Here is a 20,949-nt window from a genome sequence, read left to right on the forward strand (position 1 = left end):
ACTCTCAGTGTGGTGAGGCCCTGGCTCGGAGCTGTTGCTTGACACTGACCTCACTAGTATAAGCAGGGATTCCTCATCTAATTGGTATAGCACCCCTGCTGGGCCCGGGGCTTTCCAGACAGGCGAGAGACAGGGCCTGCCCCCGAAGAGCTGACGGATGCCAGCTCCTAGAGCCAGGGGTCCCTTTGGGGGAGTTCAGAATCAGCTCAGACATGCTAGTTGTTTGGTTTTTTATCCAATTGGGTCAGTTTATTAACATACATAATTAAGAACAAGTAAAATAGACATGCTGCTGAGACCCCTGCACTTCATGCCCCAGCACACCCCCTCCCCAGCAGGACAGCGTCACACCCAGTCCAGGGATGGTGCTTTGGGGGCCTTCACCCAGCACCTGTGTTCTCTATGGAAAGACAGCCCCCCACACGATCCCCTCCAAAGGGGAACCCCATCTCTTCCACTAGACAAGCAGGGTCGGGGTCTCATGGGGCTGGGCTACTGTTGCATCCCGCACACCTGCCTAGCGGCCAGTGTCAAAGGCTCAAGGAGGATAACGGGCTTCCTCTGCTCAGTGAGGGACCCTTCGTTTCCATCCTGCTGCACTAGGATCCCCACGCTGCAGCCCTGCTGCCCGGGCCTACGATGCGCCCCTGCCCTTTCACCTTTCCCCAGACACAGCTCAAATCTAGTCCTAGGCTCCCCTATGGCACAAGGCTTTAAACCTGGCTCCCTGTAAAGGAAACCCTTCAGGCGCCTAGCAGCCTCTCTCACGCTTCAGGAGACAGGAAAAGCCAGTTCACAGCAGCAGCAGCTGCACTGGTCCCTGCTGTGGTTCAAGTGCCCCTGCACAGCAGGTCACAACCAAGTATCTGTTCCCACAGCCCCAGGAGGCTGCAAGGCCAAGATCTCGGTGTCCACCCCCAGCTCTGTCCCCGTGGGCAGGGGAACGCACGCCTGTCTACTCTAGGACACAGACCCATCACCAGGGGGTTCTGCACAGGCCCCTGACCTGCAGGGGAGATGTGCCCATGGGGGCAGGATAAACCCAGCCCCAGCCCCCTGCAGAACAGGGCAGAGACAGAGGGTTTGTGGGGCACCCACAGCCTGGAAAGGGCCCTGCAGAGGAAAGGGCATTCAAGGCTGGCAGGAGCAAGTCTGGGTGCTCCCTGCTAACCACCACCTGTGCCCAGCTCAAACCCCTCCACCACCAGGCACCGCGGGGCTGGGCGTCATTCCTGCATGAGACTGTTGATCTTCGTTAGCAGCACGTCCGACTTGGACTCTGGGGAACCAAATGGGAGAAAGGGTCATTCCAGGAGCCTCTGCCCTCCCCAGGGCTGCCCCAGCCCAGCAACAATCGTGGGGTGGAAGGCAGCAGCTGCTGCAGGAGGCGCTACCTGGCCCCCCTACACTCCCATCATCTCAGGGAGTAGCACTTGCCAGGGAAGCAGGCAGGATGGGAACTCCCTTGGCTGGGCTCCCTCCCCTTTTCCCCACAGGGCTGGTGGGAGTGGAGGGGAGGGAAGGTGCGGCTCCCTCTCTCTGTCAGGGGAGTTAAGCTCTGGGCCCAGGCTGTCCTCCTGGCAGAGCCCCCTGAAAGCTCCCCAGCCTGGGGTGTGGAGAGCCCCTGGGAGCTAAGCTGTGGCAAGGGCCTGGCCCTGCAGGTGAGCAGAGAGACAGTGATCTGAGAGGAAGAGGGAGGGGGAAAGACCAGGAGCAAAAGGGCATGGTGAGGAGAGGGACTTAAGGGGGGAGCAGGGTGGGGAGCAGGGGCCCATTACCTGACGGTTCTTTTCTCCTGGAGCATTTCCTGGAAAGCAAACAGGATTGAAATTCACTCAGGAGAGCGAGTCAGCATTCAGTCCTTTCCACAGAGAGGTCAGCCCACACCCAGGGCCAGGGCCGCTCCCCCAGGGCTCTGCCCCATCACTTGGCCACTGTGGTTTGAACTCAGAGTTGGTAGAGGCCCTGCTGCCATGGCTGGAACGGGATGGGAGTGCCTGCAAACCCTAGTGAGCCATGGAGGGTCCCAGGGCAATGGTGTCACACGAGTCCCCTTGGAGGGCTCCCATGCCAGGCCCACCTTGCTCAGCGTATAGGTGGGGGCCAATAAGCTGTGACCAAGTCCCACAGCAGTGGGATGGAGCGGCTCAGGGCCAGGCTCACGGCAGAGGCCAGGGAGGAAAGCTACCTCCAAGCCCGCTGTGTCCCAGGTTAGCGCAGTGCAAAGTGGGAGAAGTGGGCTCCCAGCACTGCGGAGCAGTTCCCCCAGATCAAGAGGGTGGATGGGTGATGGCAGCAGCACCTGGCCGGGCAGACCCTGCCCTACCTACAGCTCACCCAGAGGGCAGCAGACATGGGGCCTCCTATGCCATGGACAGCTACGGGAGCCCAGAAGAGGCTGAACTTACTGCAGCAGGAGGAAGGCCGAGAGGAGCAGGAGGAAGGAGACACAGTCGATCACAATCCAGACCATCAGATAAGTGTTGCGGGGCTGCAAGGCAACAAGATAGGACGAGTAGCTCAATGGGGACCCCGGCAGAACAGGCCTTGGCAGCACCCCCTGACCCCCTCACTGGGGTGTGGTAGTGCAGACGGGCCAGGCGGGCTCAGGGCATGCAGCCTCTACCAGCGCCACCCAGGGTAGGGTCACTTACGAGCAGCCAGAGGGGGCGCTTCATCTCCTTCAGCACCTGGCAGGCGTTGGTGGTGACGGAGCCGGCCCCCGCGCACCACAGCACGGAGAAGAGCCAGGGCTCATTGACCACGTACAGATTGACGGAGACGTTGTCCTGGCGATACCGGCTGTGGAGGGGATGGAGCCTCGTTAGTGTGGCACAGGCCAGCAGGAACTGGGAAAGCCTGGCTCCCACCCAGCGCTCCCCGTACTTGGGGTTCGAGTCCTACTGCCAGCTGTGGCGTCAGGGTGTGTACGTGGCCACAGTCGGGAGCTAGACTCGCCTCTGCGGGGCTGAGGCGCCATTGCTCTGTGCTCCGCACCCTGACAAGGGGCTCTCACCCAATCTGCTCTGTGCTGACGTCCTGGTACGGCAGGTTCAGTCGCAGTGGAGACTCTGTTTCATTCCAGCTGTTCTTCAGACCGTAGATTTGCTGAAATCCTGGTGCCTGCTGTCTGACCTGCTCCCTGAACCCATCGGGCAGCCAGAGAATCTAGGGGGGTGGGGGAGGAAGTCAGGCCTGGTGTGAGCTGGGAGACCAGGGGGCACTCGCTGTGCTCTGGGACCCAGGCTGCAGGGCCAGCCGCACTGATGTGTGCATCCAAGTGGAAGCAGTTACCAAGCCCCCTCTCTGTGCACCCATCTGGTTCTTGGCCCCAGCAGAGTCCCCATCAGGCCACCTGCCGTGGGAGTCTCCCCCAGCAGGTCTGGGAGTGACAGACCTGGACGAGGCATGATGGGGGCTAGCTAGAACCGGCCAAGATGTGCTTGGGACTTTGGGCTGGCTCAGAGCCCCAACAACCCCTTCAGAGCCCCTGCACCCAGCGAGTCCTGGGCACAGGTGCTGGAACTAGGGGTGCAGCACCCCCTGGCTTGACATGCTTTCCATCATATGCAGCGTTTACAGTTTGGTTCAATGGCTCTCAGCCCCCCCACCGTACACATTGTCCCAGTGCCCTGGTCATGGGCAGAGGGCACCCACCGGGCAGAGAGCCCACAGGCCCTTTACTCCAGGGCATGTTCTGTCTGCAAAGTAAACAATTTCTCCCCTAACCGGTGAGCAGGAGCAGGAAGGGGCAGTGAAGCCAGCTGCCAGGCTGGTCTCAGCAGGCCATGTACCCAGCACCCAAGGGCTAGGGCTAGGGCTAGGGGCGGAGGGAATGAAAGTGAGGCTGTAGCGTCAGGGAACCATGGAGCTGCAGGGTGTGGTAGCAGCAGGGAGTACGAAGGTGGCAGCTTGTTCGTGGATTTTCCTGCTTCCTCACCAACTTGGCTCACTGCCAGGGCTCTCCTGAGTCCCTGTTTACACATGGGGGGGGGGGGCGTGGCACTTGAGCAGGGAGTTCCAAGTAAGTTTACTCCTCTCCCTGCCCATTAACCGAACTACAAAGCACCCCAGGCCACTAGGAACGGGCACAGGGCAGCAGCTTGTCTGGCAGCCTGTCGTGGACACGGGTCAGGGCTGGACCTGCAACAGGCGAGGACACGCTCAAGCATCTCGTGTGTGACGTGTGGGTGCTGTGGCGCTCAGGGTACCTGGGATCATGGCAAGGGCAGACTGAGCACGCTCAGGGAGACTCTAGAGCACCAGGTGGGTCTGACCCGCCCTGTCGGGAGGGGAGCTCACCGCTGGTAAAGGGCAGGCTCAGGGACCCCTGGGGGAGGACGTCTGGCCTTGATGCTCAGCCATTCCCTCCTCCGGCTGCCCATCAGGCGTCAGACTCCAGGGGCAGCGCCAGGCTCACCAGCTGCGGCGGGATGCCCGAGTCCAGGATGGTCGCCACGGTGACGTTAACGAAGCTCTGGTAGTCCGTGTGGTTCTCAGGCCGGAGGTCGAACATGATGGACATGTTGTGCTGCTTGGCCTCCTGCAGCACCTGCTCCAGAGACGGGATCTTCTGTGCCCGCGCCTGGCCTTGCGCCTCGCTGGAGAGGCCCTGCACCGAGTGGAACGGATTCCTCTGGAAGGGACAGGCCAGAGTCAGCAGCTAGCCCACGTGGGGGGCAGTGCTCACAGCTGACCCCAGGGCCCTGGCCTCCCACACTGCCCACTCAACACCATCTCCCAGCGCCAAAGGCACAGGGTGCTCTCCCTCGCGCCGACAGCGCCCCCAGTGCTCACTGCCCCTCACTAGCACAGCAGAGCAGCTGCTCAGACCCCAGGGCGCGGGCACAGAGGGAGGACAGGTCGCCCTGCCACCTGCAGGAGTTGGGTGCTAACCAAAGCATCGCTGTGTAGGCAGGCACCGAGCCCAGCCAAACAGCACAGCCAGGGAACGGCTCACCCCTCCCAGCCAGCCTTCCCCAGGCCTCCGGAAGGTCACAGCAACTCCCAGCTCTAGCAGTGAGGCTTGGAAGGTAGCCCCCCACCCTCACCCCACAGCGAGAGGCACTATAGTCTGCAGAGGCAAAACTCTCCAGGGCCTGGGAACCCCGGAGGGCTCTGAGCGGCTGGCCCCATGGCTCTGCCAAGAGCAGCCTGGATCAGCGCAGCAGGCAGAGCCCTCTGCAGGGCAGCGCAGGGCCAGGCCATGCAGAAGCCCTACTACGCCCCGAGGAGGGGGGCCTGACCTCCAGGAACCAGCTGCCGGCGTCGAGCTGCTGGAGATCCGTCCAGTTGAAGGTTGTGCCGCTCATGGTGGCCTGGGCATTGAACACCTTTTGCACGTTGGTGGTCCGGGTGAGCGTCTCGTCGTGCATGAGGAAGGGGACCCTATCAGCACTGGCAAGGGGCAGGAGGGGGGGTAGTTAGGACCTTGCCCAATGCAGCATCATGGGCTGTTTGCACCCCTCCCCCCAACCTGATCGCCCTGGCACCTCTGCCAGGGATCAGCCCAGCAGCCCCCCGACCCTGCCATGTGTGTCCCAGTACGTGGGGCCATAGGGGAGTGGGGCTGAGAGCCAGAGACAGACGCACCAGAGTCAAGTATCAGAGGGGTAGCCCTGTTAGTCTGTTGCTTTTTACAGATTCAGAGGGTCCTGTGGCACCTTTAAGACTAACAGAAGTATTGGAGCATAAGCTTTCGTGGGTGAATGCCCACTTCAGATGCAAGTGCACCCACGAGAGCTCATGCTCCACTGCTTCTGTTAGCCTTAAAGGTGCCACAGGACCCTCTGTGGCACCAGAGTCCGTGCTCGGTGCTGCAATGGCAGCAGCTGGTCACTTATCAGCCCTTCCCCCCCCCCCCCCCCCCGGCCTGTCCCAAGTCCCACCCTCACCCCATTCACAGGCCAGCAGCACCAGATTCACCATGGCACCGGGCCAAGGGCCAAAGGCCAAAGGGGCCCAGAACACGCTTCCCGGAGCGGCAGCAGGGATCCAGCCTGGGAACTGTAGTTCCTTGGCCAGCTCCCTGCCTAGAGAGCCGGCCCTGGAGCAGGGAAGGAACTACATTTCCCAGCATTCCTGTGGCGGCTATCCTCAGGAAAGGGAGGGGGAGGGAGTGGGGAAGCGGGGACCCCATGCACTTGCTGTGGGTGGGGAGCTGGCTGCTAGAAGGGGGTGGCAGGGTGAGTGGGGAACAAGTAGGGTGACCGGACAGCAAGTGTGAAAAATCAGGACAGGGGTGGGGGTAATAGGAGCCTGTATAAGAAAGACCTAAAAATCGGGACTGTCCCTATAAAATCAGGACATCTGGTCACCTTAAGTAGAAGATATCACCCTCAGAAGACTTCCCCAGACTGGATTAGGGATGCTGGTGTGACCTCGCCTGGCAGCCCCCAAAGAAGGAACTAGGTGGAATGAATGGACACTGCACCTCTCTATCTGAAGCCTAGCAGGGGAGGTATGTGGACCCCACTAGGAGAAGTTAAAATGAAAAGTAAGGGAGGGGAGGCTCTACTAGAGCACCTGGGCAGCTTTACCAGGTATGCAGGAGGTTTTCCACTTCTGAGCCATGGAAGCAGAAATTGACTTTTCCTTTCCAGATTTATCCAATATTCAGAAAGGGAATCTAGCACCTGCCCTCCAGATTTGAACCCCTCAAAAATTCAGGAGTGCTCAAGCTCAATTTGGGCAGCTGTTACTTCATTTCTCCCAAATCAAATATGTGGATCCACTGTAACTTGCTGTAGAAAAAGTAGGATAAAATTGAGCAACAAATGCTGGGGTCTTCCCAGTGCTAACTAGGACTGGAATTGTTATTTTCAACAGCCATTACCTTTTTTTTTTTTTTAAGTTTTGTTTCTTTAAAAGGAAGACAGTGATATTGCATTGGCAAATTCGCCATAGAAAGAAAGAGAGGAACAAAAGAATAATAAAGGCACCTCAACTTTTCTTCATTTATGTAGGACAGTCTTATAATATGGATCCAGATATCCTCCAATCACACAAGCTGAAAATTGTTCCACTTTACTGCAGTTCTGTAGCCATGCGGGAACCAGTCCTGTCTGTTCTGTGCACATCCAAAATTCCTACTGAATTCAGAAGTGCCTTGCTTTTGTGACCATACCACCTGATATTTTCAGCCCTTGTAAGCTAAGCAGGTTCACATTTAGTAATTGGGTGGGAAGCCTCTCAGAAAAAGTTAGGTGCTGTAGGAGGTGTTGCTTATTCACTAGGTAACGTGAGACGTTCCTGTTACGATAGTAAACCACTTTGCTCCTCGAGTCTAGAATGGGGTCCTTTGCTTCTATACACAGCCCATTAAAGACAATGAAAAGACTCCCACTGTCTTCAACGGGCTTTGGACAGAACTGGTTATACACTGGGTAACTCCACTGTCTTCATAGCATCCTGATCCCACAGCAGAGGGGGGGCATGTGAGCTTGTTGCAGAGCTGCTGCTCAGAGATCGGAACCTCCTGGCACCCCAGTCTCCAAAATCATCCAGGCTGTACTTTGTGCTCAACTATGTGCTAGCTGAGGGGTGCGTGGGAATTGGTGGCCTCTGCTGCAGGTGATGGGCATCTCAGGTACTTAAAGCCAGGGCCTAGAGGAGGGAAGCGCCTAACTGCAGAGTCTGCAACTGCCTAGGGCCAGCGCTGAGGATTTAGAGTCCCTAGTGCCGCCGTTGCAAGGTTCAAGCATGCTCAGCCTTGGAATTGCCACCCCTCCCTTGACTAGGAGCTGCAGCTATCCAAGGCTGGCCTCTGGAAGTTGGCGCCATGGCTATAGCCAGAGAAGCTGCAGGTGGCTCTGTGACTACCGGGGCCATTAAGCTAGAGCAGATAAAGAAACTGGAGTTAACCTCAAGGAACAGAGGTCACCCATAGGAAAGAGGCAGCAGGTCAGGCTTGGAGCGGGAGAACAGCCCCAGCTGGTGGGGAGCATGTCCAAAGTAGAGAGGAAACAAGCCTGGGGAGAGGTGGTGGTGACCAGGTAATAGACTAGCATGTAGCTGGGAGCAGAGGGAGAAAGGCTGGTGTCTTCCATTCCCAAGGGCTAGGTCCTCACGTTGGGGAAATGGTGTTTGCAGGTGGCTTGCTCACATGGCAGGATGGGGGCTGAGCGAGGGATTTGTCGGAATTGATCAGGTATCCACTGGCTGTGGAACTCTGAGCTGAGACCAGAGCCACATCCAGTGACTGGTGACATAGGGGGGTACTGGGACATGGCTAGAGAAGGTCTGAATGAGGAAGGAGATAAATCTGTGGGGACTTTCCCTGATCACTATGAAAGTTCTGCCCACATGGGTACGGCTGAGTGAGAAGAACTGGGGGCTGAGGGAGCTGTGTGTGGCAATGCAGATAGTCCTGTAGGAGGTGTGTGATTAAAATGAAGAAGGTCTCTGAGATTCAGTACCGGGTATACTATGGCACCAATGGGACTGCCACACCAGGCCCACACTTGGAGCCCAAAACGACTACATGGGGGCCCACAAAAGGTTAATCCGGCCCTGCAGGCCAGGGAGGGGAGCCCCGTGTCTCTCCCCAAGAAATGGGGACTGAGCAGGGTGGGGCACCAGGCCAGAGCACCAGAAGCTGAGCTGGGCTCAGCTTCCGTTGGGGGGGGGGGGGGGGGAGAAGGAATGGGCGAGGGGTTAGGAGAGGAGGGACTCTCACAAAGCCCAGGCTGGGGCCTGGAGACACCTGCCCTATCATGGAGCTGCTCCCTTCACCCCAGAGGGGGCAGCGAGCAGAGGCCTGGGGCTCGGGGAGCTGGGGCAGGCGAGCTGAGCACACGTTCCCGTTGGAGACCCCGGATGTTGCTTTACCTCACCATGACATCGGTCTCAAACACACGCACGTCACAGCCCACTGACTTCTGGAATGACATCAGGGTGTTCTCTGGAGCCAGCTAGACAAGGAAGAGATGGCACAGGCAAACCAAGCTTGGGTGGGGCAGGGGTGCAGCGCATCGGGCACTTGCCCCACTGGGCTGAGTCTTGGGTTCGAAACTTCTGGACTCAGACATGCAGTGAGTTTGCTGGGCTCACTCGAAGGCAGTGGTGGGATTTCAGGAAGTAGCTGAATTCCCAGCTCTGCCCAGGAGAGACCCAGGGCTGGGACAGCAGGAGGCTGCAAGGCAGGATTGAGGGGCATAGGCAGGAATGGGGGGGGACCCCAGTGCTGGCAAGCAGGGGGGCTGCAGGTTGGGATTGAGGGGTATGGGGGGGGGGAGCCCAGGGCTGGGGTTAAGGTCTACCCAGAAGAAACACGTCCCAATTAGCTCCTGGCCCCACGTGTGAGAGCTCAACCCCGAGGACTGCCTCAGCCCCTCCCAACCATGCCCCACACCCTGTCCAGCCTGGCTACCCACAGGGCAGGCTGCAAGGACTCCCCTCCCCGAGCTGGTCTGTGGAGACTGGAGATGGCTCTCTGGGGGTTACCTGCTTGCCTGTGACTCAGGTGTGAGCAGGGAGGGGAGGGAAGGGCAGCTGCCCTTGGGCACAGGTTACTCACCATGGGGGCCCCACGGTGCCCGGCCAGCGCTGGTTTGGGGGGCAGCTGGTTCTCCTCCATGAGGCAGGGCGAGGAGATCATCAGGGGAGCCAGGTACAGCGCAGCTGTCACACCCAGATATACCAGCAGGAGCAGCACCCTGGGGGCTGCAGACAGTCACACGGACATGGCAGAGCCTGGTCAGGGACAGCCTCACCACAGGCACTTGGAGGTGGGAAGGGATTAGCCAGGGCTGCTCCCCCTGCAGTGCGTGTGTGTGTGTGTGGGGGGGGGGCTTCCCACCCCTGCCTGAGACTAGGGAGCGAAAGGTCCCCCCTCTGCTCCCCAGCCATGGAAATAGGTGCCCCCTGCAGAACAGCCCTTAGCCAGGGGCTCGGAGGTGCCTCTGGCCACCCTGCACTGTGCCAAGCTGCCAGCTTAGGTGTGTGGGCAGCCCCGGGCCGGGTGTGCTCTGGGCACCCAACAGCGCTGCGTGGCTGGGCCTGCACAGACCCGTCCCGCCAGGGCACTGCCCACATAGCCCCTGCCCAGACGGTCGCTGGCGTTTGGGACTCCCGGCTGTCCTGAGGCAGCCGCCCCAGCCCTGCAGAGCTCCCAGTCCAGGAAAGGACTGAGCCATGGGGGTGCTGGCTAGGACGTGTGTGCATGGAGGGAAGGGGAACCCCCTGCCGCATGTCCTAGACCCCGCATGGCTGAGAACAAAGGGAGAGCCTCCCAGCCTATGCTTTCAGGGCAAATGCTGGGCACTAGCCCATCCTCAGGTGAGGCGGTGCCGGGACAGCTCTGGGGTCCTGCTGGGACAGTGTTTATGGCCCATCTCTGGGTGCAGCCCTGGGGAGCAGGCACCACAGCGCAGCAGGGCTATGACATCAGGGCAGCTGCATGCCGGCGGCAGGATGCAGACCAGCCTTTGCTCAGCACCAGAGGGGAGATGTGGGAGGACGAACTGACCCAAAAGCCGAGTCCCCATGGCCCCACCCCTGCTCAGCACCCCAGGAATACCTGCACGGCGAGTACGATAGAAGCAGTCGGCCACAGGCCAGGCAAGCAGCGTCACGCCTGCCACGGCTCCGATGTGCAGGAAGGGGCCTGTTGCCTGTGGGGCAGACACACCAGCACCACTCAGTGCCCAGCTACGAACGCCGGTTCCATGCTCCCATCAGACACACCGACCGAGAGCTCCCAGCAGCCCACCCCGCATGCCAGGCTTCCCTGCACCTGCCAGGAACAGCCGGCCCCTCAGGGCTCCCCCTTGCTGGGCTGGGCTGCCCAGTGGCTGGCATTGCTGGGTTTGAAGTGACCACACCAAGAGGAGTGAATGGAGGAGGGACAGGTTCTGGGAGCCAGGCGGCTTTGCCCCAGGGCTCTGGGAGGGGCTATTTATTCTCATCAGGGCCGTGTAGCCCCCGGAGGGCCCTAGCCTGGAGCGACACAGGGCCCATTGCAGGGGGGAGCTGCAGGAGTCAGACAGGCCGGGTGGGAGAATCAGCCAAACCTTGCTGGGGCTAACCACAGGATCCCCTCCCCCTTGCCATATGGAGAGCCTTGGGCCATGGGAAGGGCTCTGCCTCTGCTCTCACCTGCAGAGAGATGCGTGCGCTCTGCCACTGCTCAGTCCACTTCACGTCGAGTGCGACGAAGGCCGCGGCCACGACCAGGGCAGTGAGGATCAGCAGGCACTGGGGGGGGGGGGGGGGGGGGGGGGAGAGAGGAGAAAGAGCAGGGCACAGGGCAGTTAGGACCAGATGCATCTTGGACACCACAGAGCAGCCGGGGACCCTGCCGGGGCCTACCCTCCCGTGGGCAGGGTGAGCTGACCCCTGCAGCTGGGGTCCCTGCTCCTGCCCTCACCCTGCATATGCTGGGCCCCTCCCCCCTTGGAGCCCCGCTGCCCTGGGTTAAACGCTGAGCTCAACTCCCCGTGGCAAAGGGGGAAATGGTCTGTAATATTACTGTGTGTGGCACACAATGCGACGTGTGCCTCAGGGTTCCATTTCATATGGTTACCCAGTGCAGAGGGGTCGGGGGCAGGACTCTGCTCTCAGGGCAGGCTAAGAGACATCAGGATGAATATCACCCGGCTGTCTGACCCGGGATGCCTCAGTGGAAAGACTGGCTGAGGCCGACCCCGCATCAATGGGGAGTCCAAGAAGAGGACAGCGAACCCCGTCACCGGGACATGGATGTGTAGCGACCCAGAGGGAGAGGATTTCCCCCATCTCTCTGCGCCATCCCCCAGCTCAGGGGCAGGCGGCCTGGGGGAGAAGAGTGAGTCAGGGCTCTGCAGCCCGCTCATGCAAGCGTGGCTGAGCGGGCTGGGCTGGGCTTTAGCCCTCAGCTCTGCACGGACCCTGCCCACGTGCTCCAGCTGGCCCCACTCGGAGCATCACTACGGATACTGGCTGGGTGCGTTGATCCCTGCAGCAGGTCCCAGTCTCTCCCAGGAGTCTGTCTCAGCGGCACTGGCTGACCAGATCTCACAGTGGGAAGCAGGAGGGCTGGAGCCACAGGGGTTGGGCCTAAGGGGGCAGTGAAGCCTCATGGCTCACCCTGGAGGAAAAAAGTGAGACCTCTGGGGGCGGGGGGGGAGGGGTGTGGTCCACTGCAGGGGGCCACCCAGGGCTGACCATGCCAGGTGCTGTCCCCCGGAGCAGCTCTCGCCCCCCCGAGAAGAGAAACACACCCATTAGGACAGGGTGTGGAGGCGCCGGGGGCTGGGGCAGGGCTTGGATGCTAGTTGGGGTGGGGATGGGATGTGCAGGATACACCGAGTGTCAGGAGCCAGCTGGCCCTTACCTTGTGCAGACAATGCAACTTCAAGGGCTGGCCACAGAGCTGCAGGCACAGAGCGAGAACCTGCAAGAGGAACAAGGGAGATGCTGGAGCTGGAATACATGGAGACCTGGGAGAAGGGTCGGAATTTGGGGGGTTGTTAGAGCAGGGATAAAGGAGAGAGAAGACAGAACTGGGGCAGGGGGAAATCAGATCGGTATCTGAGATGTCTGTATACTAATGCGAGAAGTATGGGGAATAAGCAGGAAGAACTCGAAATGCTAATAAATAAACACAACTAGGATATAGCTGGCATCACAGAGACTTGGTGGGATAATACACAGGACTGGAATATTGGTATAGATGGGTACAACTTGCTCAGGAAGGACAGGCACGGAAAAAAAGGAGGAGGTGTTGCCTTATATATATTAAAAAAGAGTATACTCTTGGACGGAGGTTGTGATGGAAATAGGAGACAGACTTGTTGAAAGTCTCTGGGTAAGGATAAAAGGGGTAAAAAACAAGGGTGATGTCATGGTAAGGGTCTACTACAGACCACCAAACCAGGAAGAGGTGGATGAGGCAGGTTTTTTTTTTTTTTTTTTTTTTGGAGAAAAAAAAAAATAAAAGCTAACAAAATCATCCAAAGCTCAGGATTTGGTGGTGATGAGAACTTCAACTACCCAGACATCTGTTGGGAAAATAACACAGCAGGGTACTGATTATCCAACAAGTTCTTGGAATATATTGGAGACAACTTTTTATTTCAGAAGGTGAAGAAAGCTACTTGGGGGAGGCTGTTCTAGATTTGATTTTGACAAATAGGGAGGAACTGGTTGAGAATTTGAAAGTGGAAGGCAGCTTGGGTGAAAGTGATCATGAAATGGTGGAGTTCATGATTCTAAGGAATGAGAACAGCACAATAAAGACAATGGATTTCAAGAAAGCAGTCTTTAGCAAACTCGGAGTTGGTAGGTAAGATCCCATGGGAAGCAAGTCAAACTACCTAGAGACATAAAGGGTAACAAGAAAACCTTCTACAAATACATTAGAAGCAAGAGGAAGAGCAAGGACAGGGTAGGCCTGTTACTCAATGTGGGGGCAGGGAGGGAAATAACAGAAAATGTGGAAGTGGCAGAGGTACTTAATGACTTCTTTGTTTCGGTTTTCACCAAGCAGGTTGGTGGCGATTGGACATCTAATGTAATGAATGAGATAGGATCATAGGCTAAAATAGGAAAACAAGTTAAAAACTACAAGTTAGAGGTCTTCAAGTCACCAGGGCCTGATGAAATGCATCCTAGAATACTCAAAGAGTTGTCTGAGGAGAGATTGGAGCCATTAGCAATTATCTTTGAAAAGTCATAGAAGAGGGAGAGATTCCAGATGACTGGAAAAGGGCAAAGGACAACCTGGGGAATTACAGACCAGTCAGCGTAACCTCTGTACCCAGGAAGATAATGGAGCAAATAAATAAGCAAGCAATTTGCAAACACTTAGAAGATAAGGTGATAAGTAACAGTCAGCATGGATTTGGCGAGAACAAACTGTGTCAAACCAACCTGATAGCTTTCTTTGACAAGGTAACAAGTCTTGTAGATGGTGTGTGTGGGGGGGAAGCAGTAGATGTGGTATATCTTGACATTAGTAAGGCTTTTGATGCTATCTCGCATGACCGTCTCATAAACAAACTAGGGAAATACAACCTAGATGGAGCTACTATAAGGTGAGTGCATAACTGGTTGGAAAATCATTCCTAGACAGTAGTTATTAGTGGTTAACAGTCATGCTGGAAGGACATAACAGGGTCCCACAGGGATCAGTTCTGGGTCTGATTCTGTTCAATAGCTTCATAAATGATTTAGATAATGGTATAGAGAGCACACTTATAAAGTTTGCGAACAATACCAAGCTGGGAGGGGTTGCAAGTGCTTTGGAGGATAGGGTTAAAATTCAAAATGATCTGGACAAACTGGAGAAATGGTCTGAAGTAAATAGGATGAAATTCAATAAGGACAAATGCAAAGTACTCCACTTAAGAAGGAACAATCAGTTGCGCACATACAAAATGGGAAATGACTGCCTAGGAAGGAGTACGGCGGAAAGGGATCTGGGGGTCATAGTGTTAGAGCAAAGGTCAACTATTTGCCTATTTTCCCAGCTGCTCCCCACAGGCAAGAGGCTGCCTTCTACCTATACGTATACAAAACAATCAATCAAGGAAGTCCAACAGACGTATCCTGTTTACCCCTAGAAAGGAATTTAAAAATTCCATAGGTTAGCAGAATGTATGCACGCTAAGTTGTTTGTTACGGTGTATAAAAAAAGGCTTGCTCTGCGCTTGTAAGTTGTGTTCCTCCCTCTGGCATTAGTCGAGGGGGACACCTACTCAGCTGACTGATCAATAAAGAACTTGAAGCCGTCTTCTAGACTCCCGTGCCTCCTTGGAGTAATTGGGCAGCTCCAGGGGGAAACGAACCCATTTGGCTAACAATGGCGACTCCGCCAGGACTTCTCTCCCTGTAGAGGGCACTGACCGACGGCCGAGGGCGATTCCGAGGAGTGGCCACCTCGAGCTGTTGGTTTGCTCGGGCCTCGGATCATCACAATCGGCTGGGGCGGCTGCGTCCTCTCTGAAGAGAACTCTGAAGGACATGGAGGCAAGACAGCTTCAGAAGGAGGGGAAGTCTGACTGCCGGACGCAGCCACTTTGGGCGGTAAGTGCCTTTACCTCCTGGGTTTGAGGAATAACGCCCCCGACCATGAGTTGGATGGTGGAAATCCCCTAGGCACCCTGTATACGGGAAGGTATATTAACATTGTAGCTTTGTAAATGTCTTGTTGTTGTGTTTTTGGTTAAAGGGTAAGCAAATAACGGCAAATGAGTAACGTAACTAACTCCACAAGTCCATGGGCCGTTCTTAACAATTATTGGGACTTGCAGCAACCTCAGGGATTACTCTTGTTTATAGGAAGGGTAATCTTGTTTCTCCTCTTAATGGTGTGTTGGAAACAGAGATTGTAACTGATTAAAGGATCTGTGTGAAAGATGAATGAGTGCCGCTGACGGGTCTGAGGCTTAAGCTGACAAAGTTAAGGGACGGCCAGGGCCACCGGGGAAGGGGCGGGGCCCCTGCCTGGGTCGAAATCAGTGCGCTATCTGTAGGGAAGAGGGGCACTGGAAGAATGAATGCCCCCGGCGACAGGCCATGGGAAAGGAACGTAAAGATAAAACCCCGTCCCTTCCCATTCTCTACAACAGTACAGGACGTTCAGGGGAGGAGTCTTCCCCATAGGGGGTCCGGGGGACCCAGCGGTCCCTCCTGACAGCACAAGCTGCTAGCCTGAATCCCACGGTAAAAATTAAAGTGGAGAGCCGCCCAATTGAAGCCCTTATTGATACTGGGGCCACTCTTAGTTTGCTCCCCCTTAATAAGGCTCCCCGAGGTAGAGCTCAGGGACGTGCCATGGTCCAAGGGATAGAGGGACAAACTACAGCTTTGGAAAAAACTTTGCCTCTCCTAGTGAAAATAGGGGACTGTCCAATTTCCCACCAGTTTGCAGCCCCTCTTGCCCCATCGTGCTGCTTGGACGAGATATCCTTACTAAACTGCAGGCGGAGATCTCGTTCGACAATGGGACTATGGAAGTTAGACTTCCTAAACAGCAATCCTCCAACTACCAGATGGCCCTGACAAGCGCTAGAAATCACTTCCCGGAGTGCCAGGGGAGGAATGAAGGGAGCCAGCTGTCAGGGGTTAACCTTGAGGTTTGGGCGGAGGAGGGAGGCATCGCTCGGGCCCGGAATGCTTCACCAGTGCATATTTCCCTTAAGGAAGGAAGCAACCCGGCCCGAATTCGACAATACCCTCTTAAGCTGACCACTAGAATCGGGTTAAAACCTCTGATTCGGAAGTTTCTGCAGTGCGGGTGGCTCAGGGAAGGCACGTCCCCATACAATACTCCGATAATGGGGGTGCCTAAGCCTAATGGGCAGTATCGGTTGGTCCAGGACCTAAGACAGATTAACAAGTTAATAGAAGCCCCCTATCCAGTTGTCCCAAATCCCCATACTATTCTGGGCCAAGTTCCCAAAAATCACAGTTGGTTCTCTGTCATAGATTTAAAAGATGCCTTCTTTTCCATCCCCCTTGATCTGGAGTCTCAGAGACTGTTTGCCTTTGAGTGGGAGGACCCCGATACCCACTACAAAGCTCAATACCTTTGGACCGTTGTCCCACAAGGCCTTACCTGTGCACCCGAGATTTTTGGCAGCCAGTTAAGAAGGGACCTCGCCCCATTCCTGGCTAAACACCCTTCATGTAACAGTCCAGTATTGCGACTATTTGCTCTTAAGTACTGAAACAGAGGCAGCCTATAAAGAGCAAACTATAGAGCTCCTTAATTACCTTGGGGCACAGGGGTATAAGGTCTCAAAGGAAAAAGCCCAACTGGTTAAGCAGCAGGTCACTTTTCTCAGGTATCATTTGTGCCAGGGAAGTCGTAGTCTGGGTAAAGAAAGAATCCAGGTGATACTTAATAGCCCCCAACCCCGGAGCCCCCGAGAATTAAGGGCTTTTCTGGGATTGACTGGCTTCTGTCAGCTCTGGATCCCTGACTGCGGGGGAAGAGCCAAACCACTGTATGAATCTGTAACTAAAGGTGGTCTGCTCCATTGGACGTGGACCAGAAAGATGGAAAAAGCATTTCGAGAGCTAAAAGAAGCCTTGGTTCAGCCTCCCGCTCTAGCCCTCCCAGACCCCCGGAGACCATTCACCCTATACGTTCACGAGAGGGGAGGGGTGGCTGCTGGAGTTCTGTGCCAAAGGTCGGGACCAACCTGGCGACCCATTGGATACTACTCAAAGATGCTGGACCCTGTCGCCAAGGGGTGGCCTGCCTGTTTACGGGCCGTTGCAGCCACTGCTCTCCTTGTTCAGGAGGCTGAAAAGTTGACCCTGGGGGGGGACACTGAGGTTGTGGTCCCCCACGGGGTGCCTCAAATACTGGGGACAGGCGCTGGGGAAAAGCATCTAAATCCCAGTCGACATACCAGATATGAAGTAGGGCTCTTGCTAGCCCCTAACTTAACCTTTAGGACAGTTAGCTCCCTCAACCCAGCTACCCTATTGCCCGACCCTCGGGTTTCCTATGAGACCAGCCCCACTCATGACTGTATTGAAGTCTTGCAACAGGAAACCAAAACCCGCCCTGACCTCTCGGACTTGCCTTGGCCCGACCCTGAAATTGAAGGGTACGTTGACGGGTCCAGCTATGTGATAGATGGCAAGCGGTATACCAGAGCAGCAGTAGTAATTAAGGACAAAGAAATACACAAGTTTAAACTTAGCCCTAATTTGTCCGCCCAAGCGGCAGAGCTAGTGGCTCTTATTGATCGGTGATCAGGTCCTTGTCAAGAAGTGGAAGCGCGACCCCCTTACACCACGGTGGGACGGCCCGCACATTATCTCGCTCATCAGCCAAGCTGCAGTTAAAATTCTTGGGAGTGACAAATGGACGCACCATACATGGGTAAAATGGTTTCTGAACCCTAACCTGGAAACTGAGTCAGTGGAAGAGGACACCGGCCCTCTGCCCACCCCGGCTCCGGACGCCCGGGGTGGCACAGGTGAAGACTCCACCTGGGAATACCAGCAGCTGGACAGACTAACGGGTCTGTTTAGGAAAAGATAATGAAATTATTGTTCATATTTCTGCTTATGTACTTCCATCACTATTATGGTTGGGAAAATAGGTTTTTACAACTGGGGGGGGGGACCTTTAGGGCCAGGTACTTATTTATATTTTGAACAACCAGAGAACCTATTTATAACCTAAATCGAATAAGGTTACAGGCTGTTTTGGAAATCTTAACCAACCGAACAGCCGCGGCTCTTGACCTTTTGGCCGATCAATCAACCCTACTAATCCTAGCTTGCTTTGCTCCCTGTTTAGTTGTGTTAGTCCGACGAATGACTAATCAAATTGTATATCAACAAATGATGGCACTGACCAGCCGGTGAAGACTGAGGATTGGGGGCCATAGAGCTCTCAAAATGCTTTTTAAGGGGGGAGAACCTTGTTAGAGCAAAGGTCAACTATTTGCCTATTTTCCCAGCTGCTCCCCACAGGCAAGAGGCTGCCTTCCGCCTATACGTATACAAAACAATCAATCAAGGAAGTCCAACAGACGTATCCTGTTTACTCTTAGAAAGGAATTTTTAAATTCCATAGGTTAGCAGAATGTATGCACGCTAAGTTGTTTGTTACTGTGTATAAAAAAGGCTTGCTCTGCGCTTGTAAGTTGTGTTCCTCCTTCTGGCATTGGTCGAGGGGGACACCTACTCAGCTGACTGATCAATAAAGAACTTGAAGCCGTCTTCTAGACTCCCGTGCCTCCTTGGGATAATTGGGCAGCTCCAGGGGGAAATGAACCCATTTGGCTAACAATAGTGGACCACAAGCTAAACATGAGTCAACAATGTAATGCTGTTGCAAAAAAAGCAAACAAACATTCTGGGACCTATTAGCAGGAGTGTTGTAAGCAAGACACGAGAAGTAATTCTTCCGCTCTACTCTGTGCTGATGAGGCCTCAACTGGAGTATTGTGTCCAGTTCTGGGCGCCACATTTCAGGAAAGAGGCAGACAAACTGGAGAAAGTCCAGAGAAGAGCAAACACAAATGATTAAAGGCCTAGAAAATATGACCCATGAGGGAAGATTGAAATAACGGAGCTTGTTTACTCTCGAAAAGAGAAGACTGAGAGGGGACATGATCAGAGTTTTCAAGTACATAAAAGGTTGTTACAAGGCGGAGGGAGAAGAACAATTCTTCTTAACCTCTGAGGCTAGGACAAGAAGCAAGGGGCTTAAATTGCAGCAAGGGAGGTTTAGGTTGTACATTAGGAAAAACTTCCTACCTATCCGGGTGGTTAAGCACTGGTATAAATTGCTTAGGGAGGTTGTGGAATCTCCATCATTGGAGATGTTTAAGAGCAGGTTAGACAAACACCGGACAGGGATGGTCTAGATAATCCTTGGTCCTGCCATGAGCGCAGGGGACTGGACTAGATGACCTCTCGAGGACCCTTACACTCCTATAATTCTAGGATACCCTCTCCAGCTTCCTGCAAGGACAGCTCCTGAGCCCCCGCCCAGCAGCCCTCCTGGGACTCTCTGATCTCAGAGAGCAGGGCCCTGCTCAGACAGCCAGGGCCCTAGGCCAGCCCACCCCCTCGGGCCCCGGCCCCAGGGCCCCAGGCCAATCAGCGTCGTTCAGAAGCTTCCAAAGAGCAGAGGACCTGAGCAAGCTCAGCACAGCAGATCTGGAGCAGTGTCTCCAGCGGGTAGGCTGCAGCAAGGGCCCCAGAGAGCAGGACCTACCAGCAGCAGGGCCGAATACGTGACCAGCAGCACCGTGACTCCGAGCAGGGGCAGGGACCAGTCTACCCACCACTGCGTCTGTCTGAAGAGGAACCTGCCAAGCAGAGGGGACAGTCAGACGAGGCTGGGTGCTGGGGGCACCAGGGGCAGGCACAGATGGTGGGGAAGGGAGCTGCTTTGTGCTGGGTGGGGAGGCAGACAGTGGGGGATGGGGAAGGGAGGTGCTGGACACGGAGGGTGGGGAAGGGAGGTGCCAGGTGCTGGGGGAGGCAGACAGTGGGGGGAGGGAGTAATGGGGGGGGGGGGGGAGGGGGGGGGGGGACAGACGGGGGGGGGCAGGGAAGGTCCAGACAGGTACGTACTCATTGAAGTTGTGGAAGTCATTGAGGAGGATGAGGGCATGGTAGAGCCATACGAGTGCGAAGAAGCAGACGCAGAAGAGGAAGAAGAACCAGCTACAGTCGCACTGAAAACCAAAGCGGACACGTAAGAGACTGCAAGGCTCCTACCGGCCACGCACTGGCCCCTCCAGCGCAGCTATCAGCCACCCGGGCATGCAGAGCCTCCGCGGGAGAGCCCAGGGCAGCCTGGCCCCACGCCTGTCTGCCAGCTGTGTGCCAAAGGCCATCACGGCTGCTTCCCTGGCTCTGTGCTCTGCCCGCCCCTGCCTCCACGCTACAGTGGGAAGAGGTGCCAGGACCTCCCCCAAGCCCTGAAAGAGGGTGGTGATCACCACCCAGGGGGGCTGTTTTACCCACATCGGGGACAGGCCGGAGCAGGCCAGGATGGAGCCACAGCCCCAAATGGGGCAGGCACAGACACAGGAGTTCCATAAGAACGAGTGGGGGTTCAAACAGCTTAGGGTTGGAATAGTCCTTACAGCAGGGGCCAGGACTCCTGGGTTCTATTCTCAGCCCCTCCCCGACTTGCTGTGTGACCTGGGGCCCGTCTTTCCCCTCCGCATGGCCTCAGCGCCTTGTGCAATGGAAGAGGAGCTGGGGCTAAAAAAAGTATTTGACATTCATAACGGATGCCCCCGGCCGCTCGGTACCGCCCCAGCTCGGTACAAATTAAGCCCTGCCTGTGCGGCTACCAGGTACGTTACACCCTGGGTGGAAGCACAGAGCCTCCAGTGCTGTTACTAAGCACATGTGGGCGTGCTGGCAGCCCGGGTGCCCTACCCAAGCAGTGTAAGCAGGGACCAACCCAGAGACGGTGTCCTCTGCCCTCAGGCCAGCCCCACATGCTTCACACCCAGGGAACTGCTGCTGCCGCCA

The 20,949-nt window shown here is 56.0% G+C and overlaps 1 protein-coding gene across 2 annotated transcripts in view; it reads right to left on the bottom strand.

Moving 5' to 3' along the window:
- Positions 1 to 222: 222 nt before the first annotated feature.
- GDPD2 (glycerophosphodiester phosphodiesterase domain containing 2) overlaps positions 223 to 20,949 on the bottom strand; it is a 28,136-nt gene continuing 7,409 nt past the window's right edge. For both annotated transcript variants that reach the window (XM_034782123.1, XM_034782122.1), the window contains exons 3-16: positions 20,035 to 20,138; positions 19,673 to 19,766; positions 12,314 to 12,373; positions 11,098 to 11,196; positions 10,520 to 10,613; positions 9,518 to 9,663; positions 8,830 to 8,912; positions 5,247 to 5,397; positions 4,421 to 4,636; positions 3,017 to 3,168; positions 2,655 to 2,802; positions 2,409 to 2,491; positions 1,779 to 1,807; positions 223 to 1,279 (exon numbers count right to left, since the gene is read on the bottom strand). In XM_034782123.1, the coding sequence (XP_034638014.1) occupies positions 1,227 to 1,279; positions 1,779 to 1,807; positions 2,409 to 2,491; positions 2,655 to 2,802; positions 3,017 to 3,168; positions 4,421 to 4,636; positions 5,247 to 5,397; positions 8,830 to 8,912; positions 9,518 to 9,663; positions 10,520 to 10,613; positions 11,098 to 11,196; positions 12,314 to 12,373; positions 19,673 to 19,766; positions 20,035 to 20,138 (1,512 nt within the window). In that variant the 3' untranslated portion in view covers positions 223 to 1,226. The remainder of the gene's footprint in view (positions 1,280 to 1,778; positions 1,808 to 2,408; positions 2,492 to 2,654; positions 2,803 to 3,016; positions 3,169 to 4,420; positions 4,637 to 5,246; positions 5,398 to 8,829; positions 8,913 to 9,517; positions 9,664 to 10,519; positions 10,614 to 11,097; positions 11,197 to 12,313; positions 12,374 to 19,672; positions 19,767 to 20,034; positions 20,139 to 20,949) is intronic.

Source organism: Trachemys scripta, chromosome 9 (assembly GCF_013100865.1).
Source record: "Trachemys scripta elegans isolate TJP31775 chromosome 9, CAS_Tse_1.0, whole genome shotgun sequence".
NCBI classification, from domain to species: domain Eukaryota; kingdom Metazoa; phylum Chordata; order Testudines; family Emydidae; genus Trachemys; species Trachemys scripta.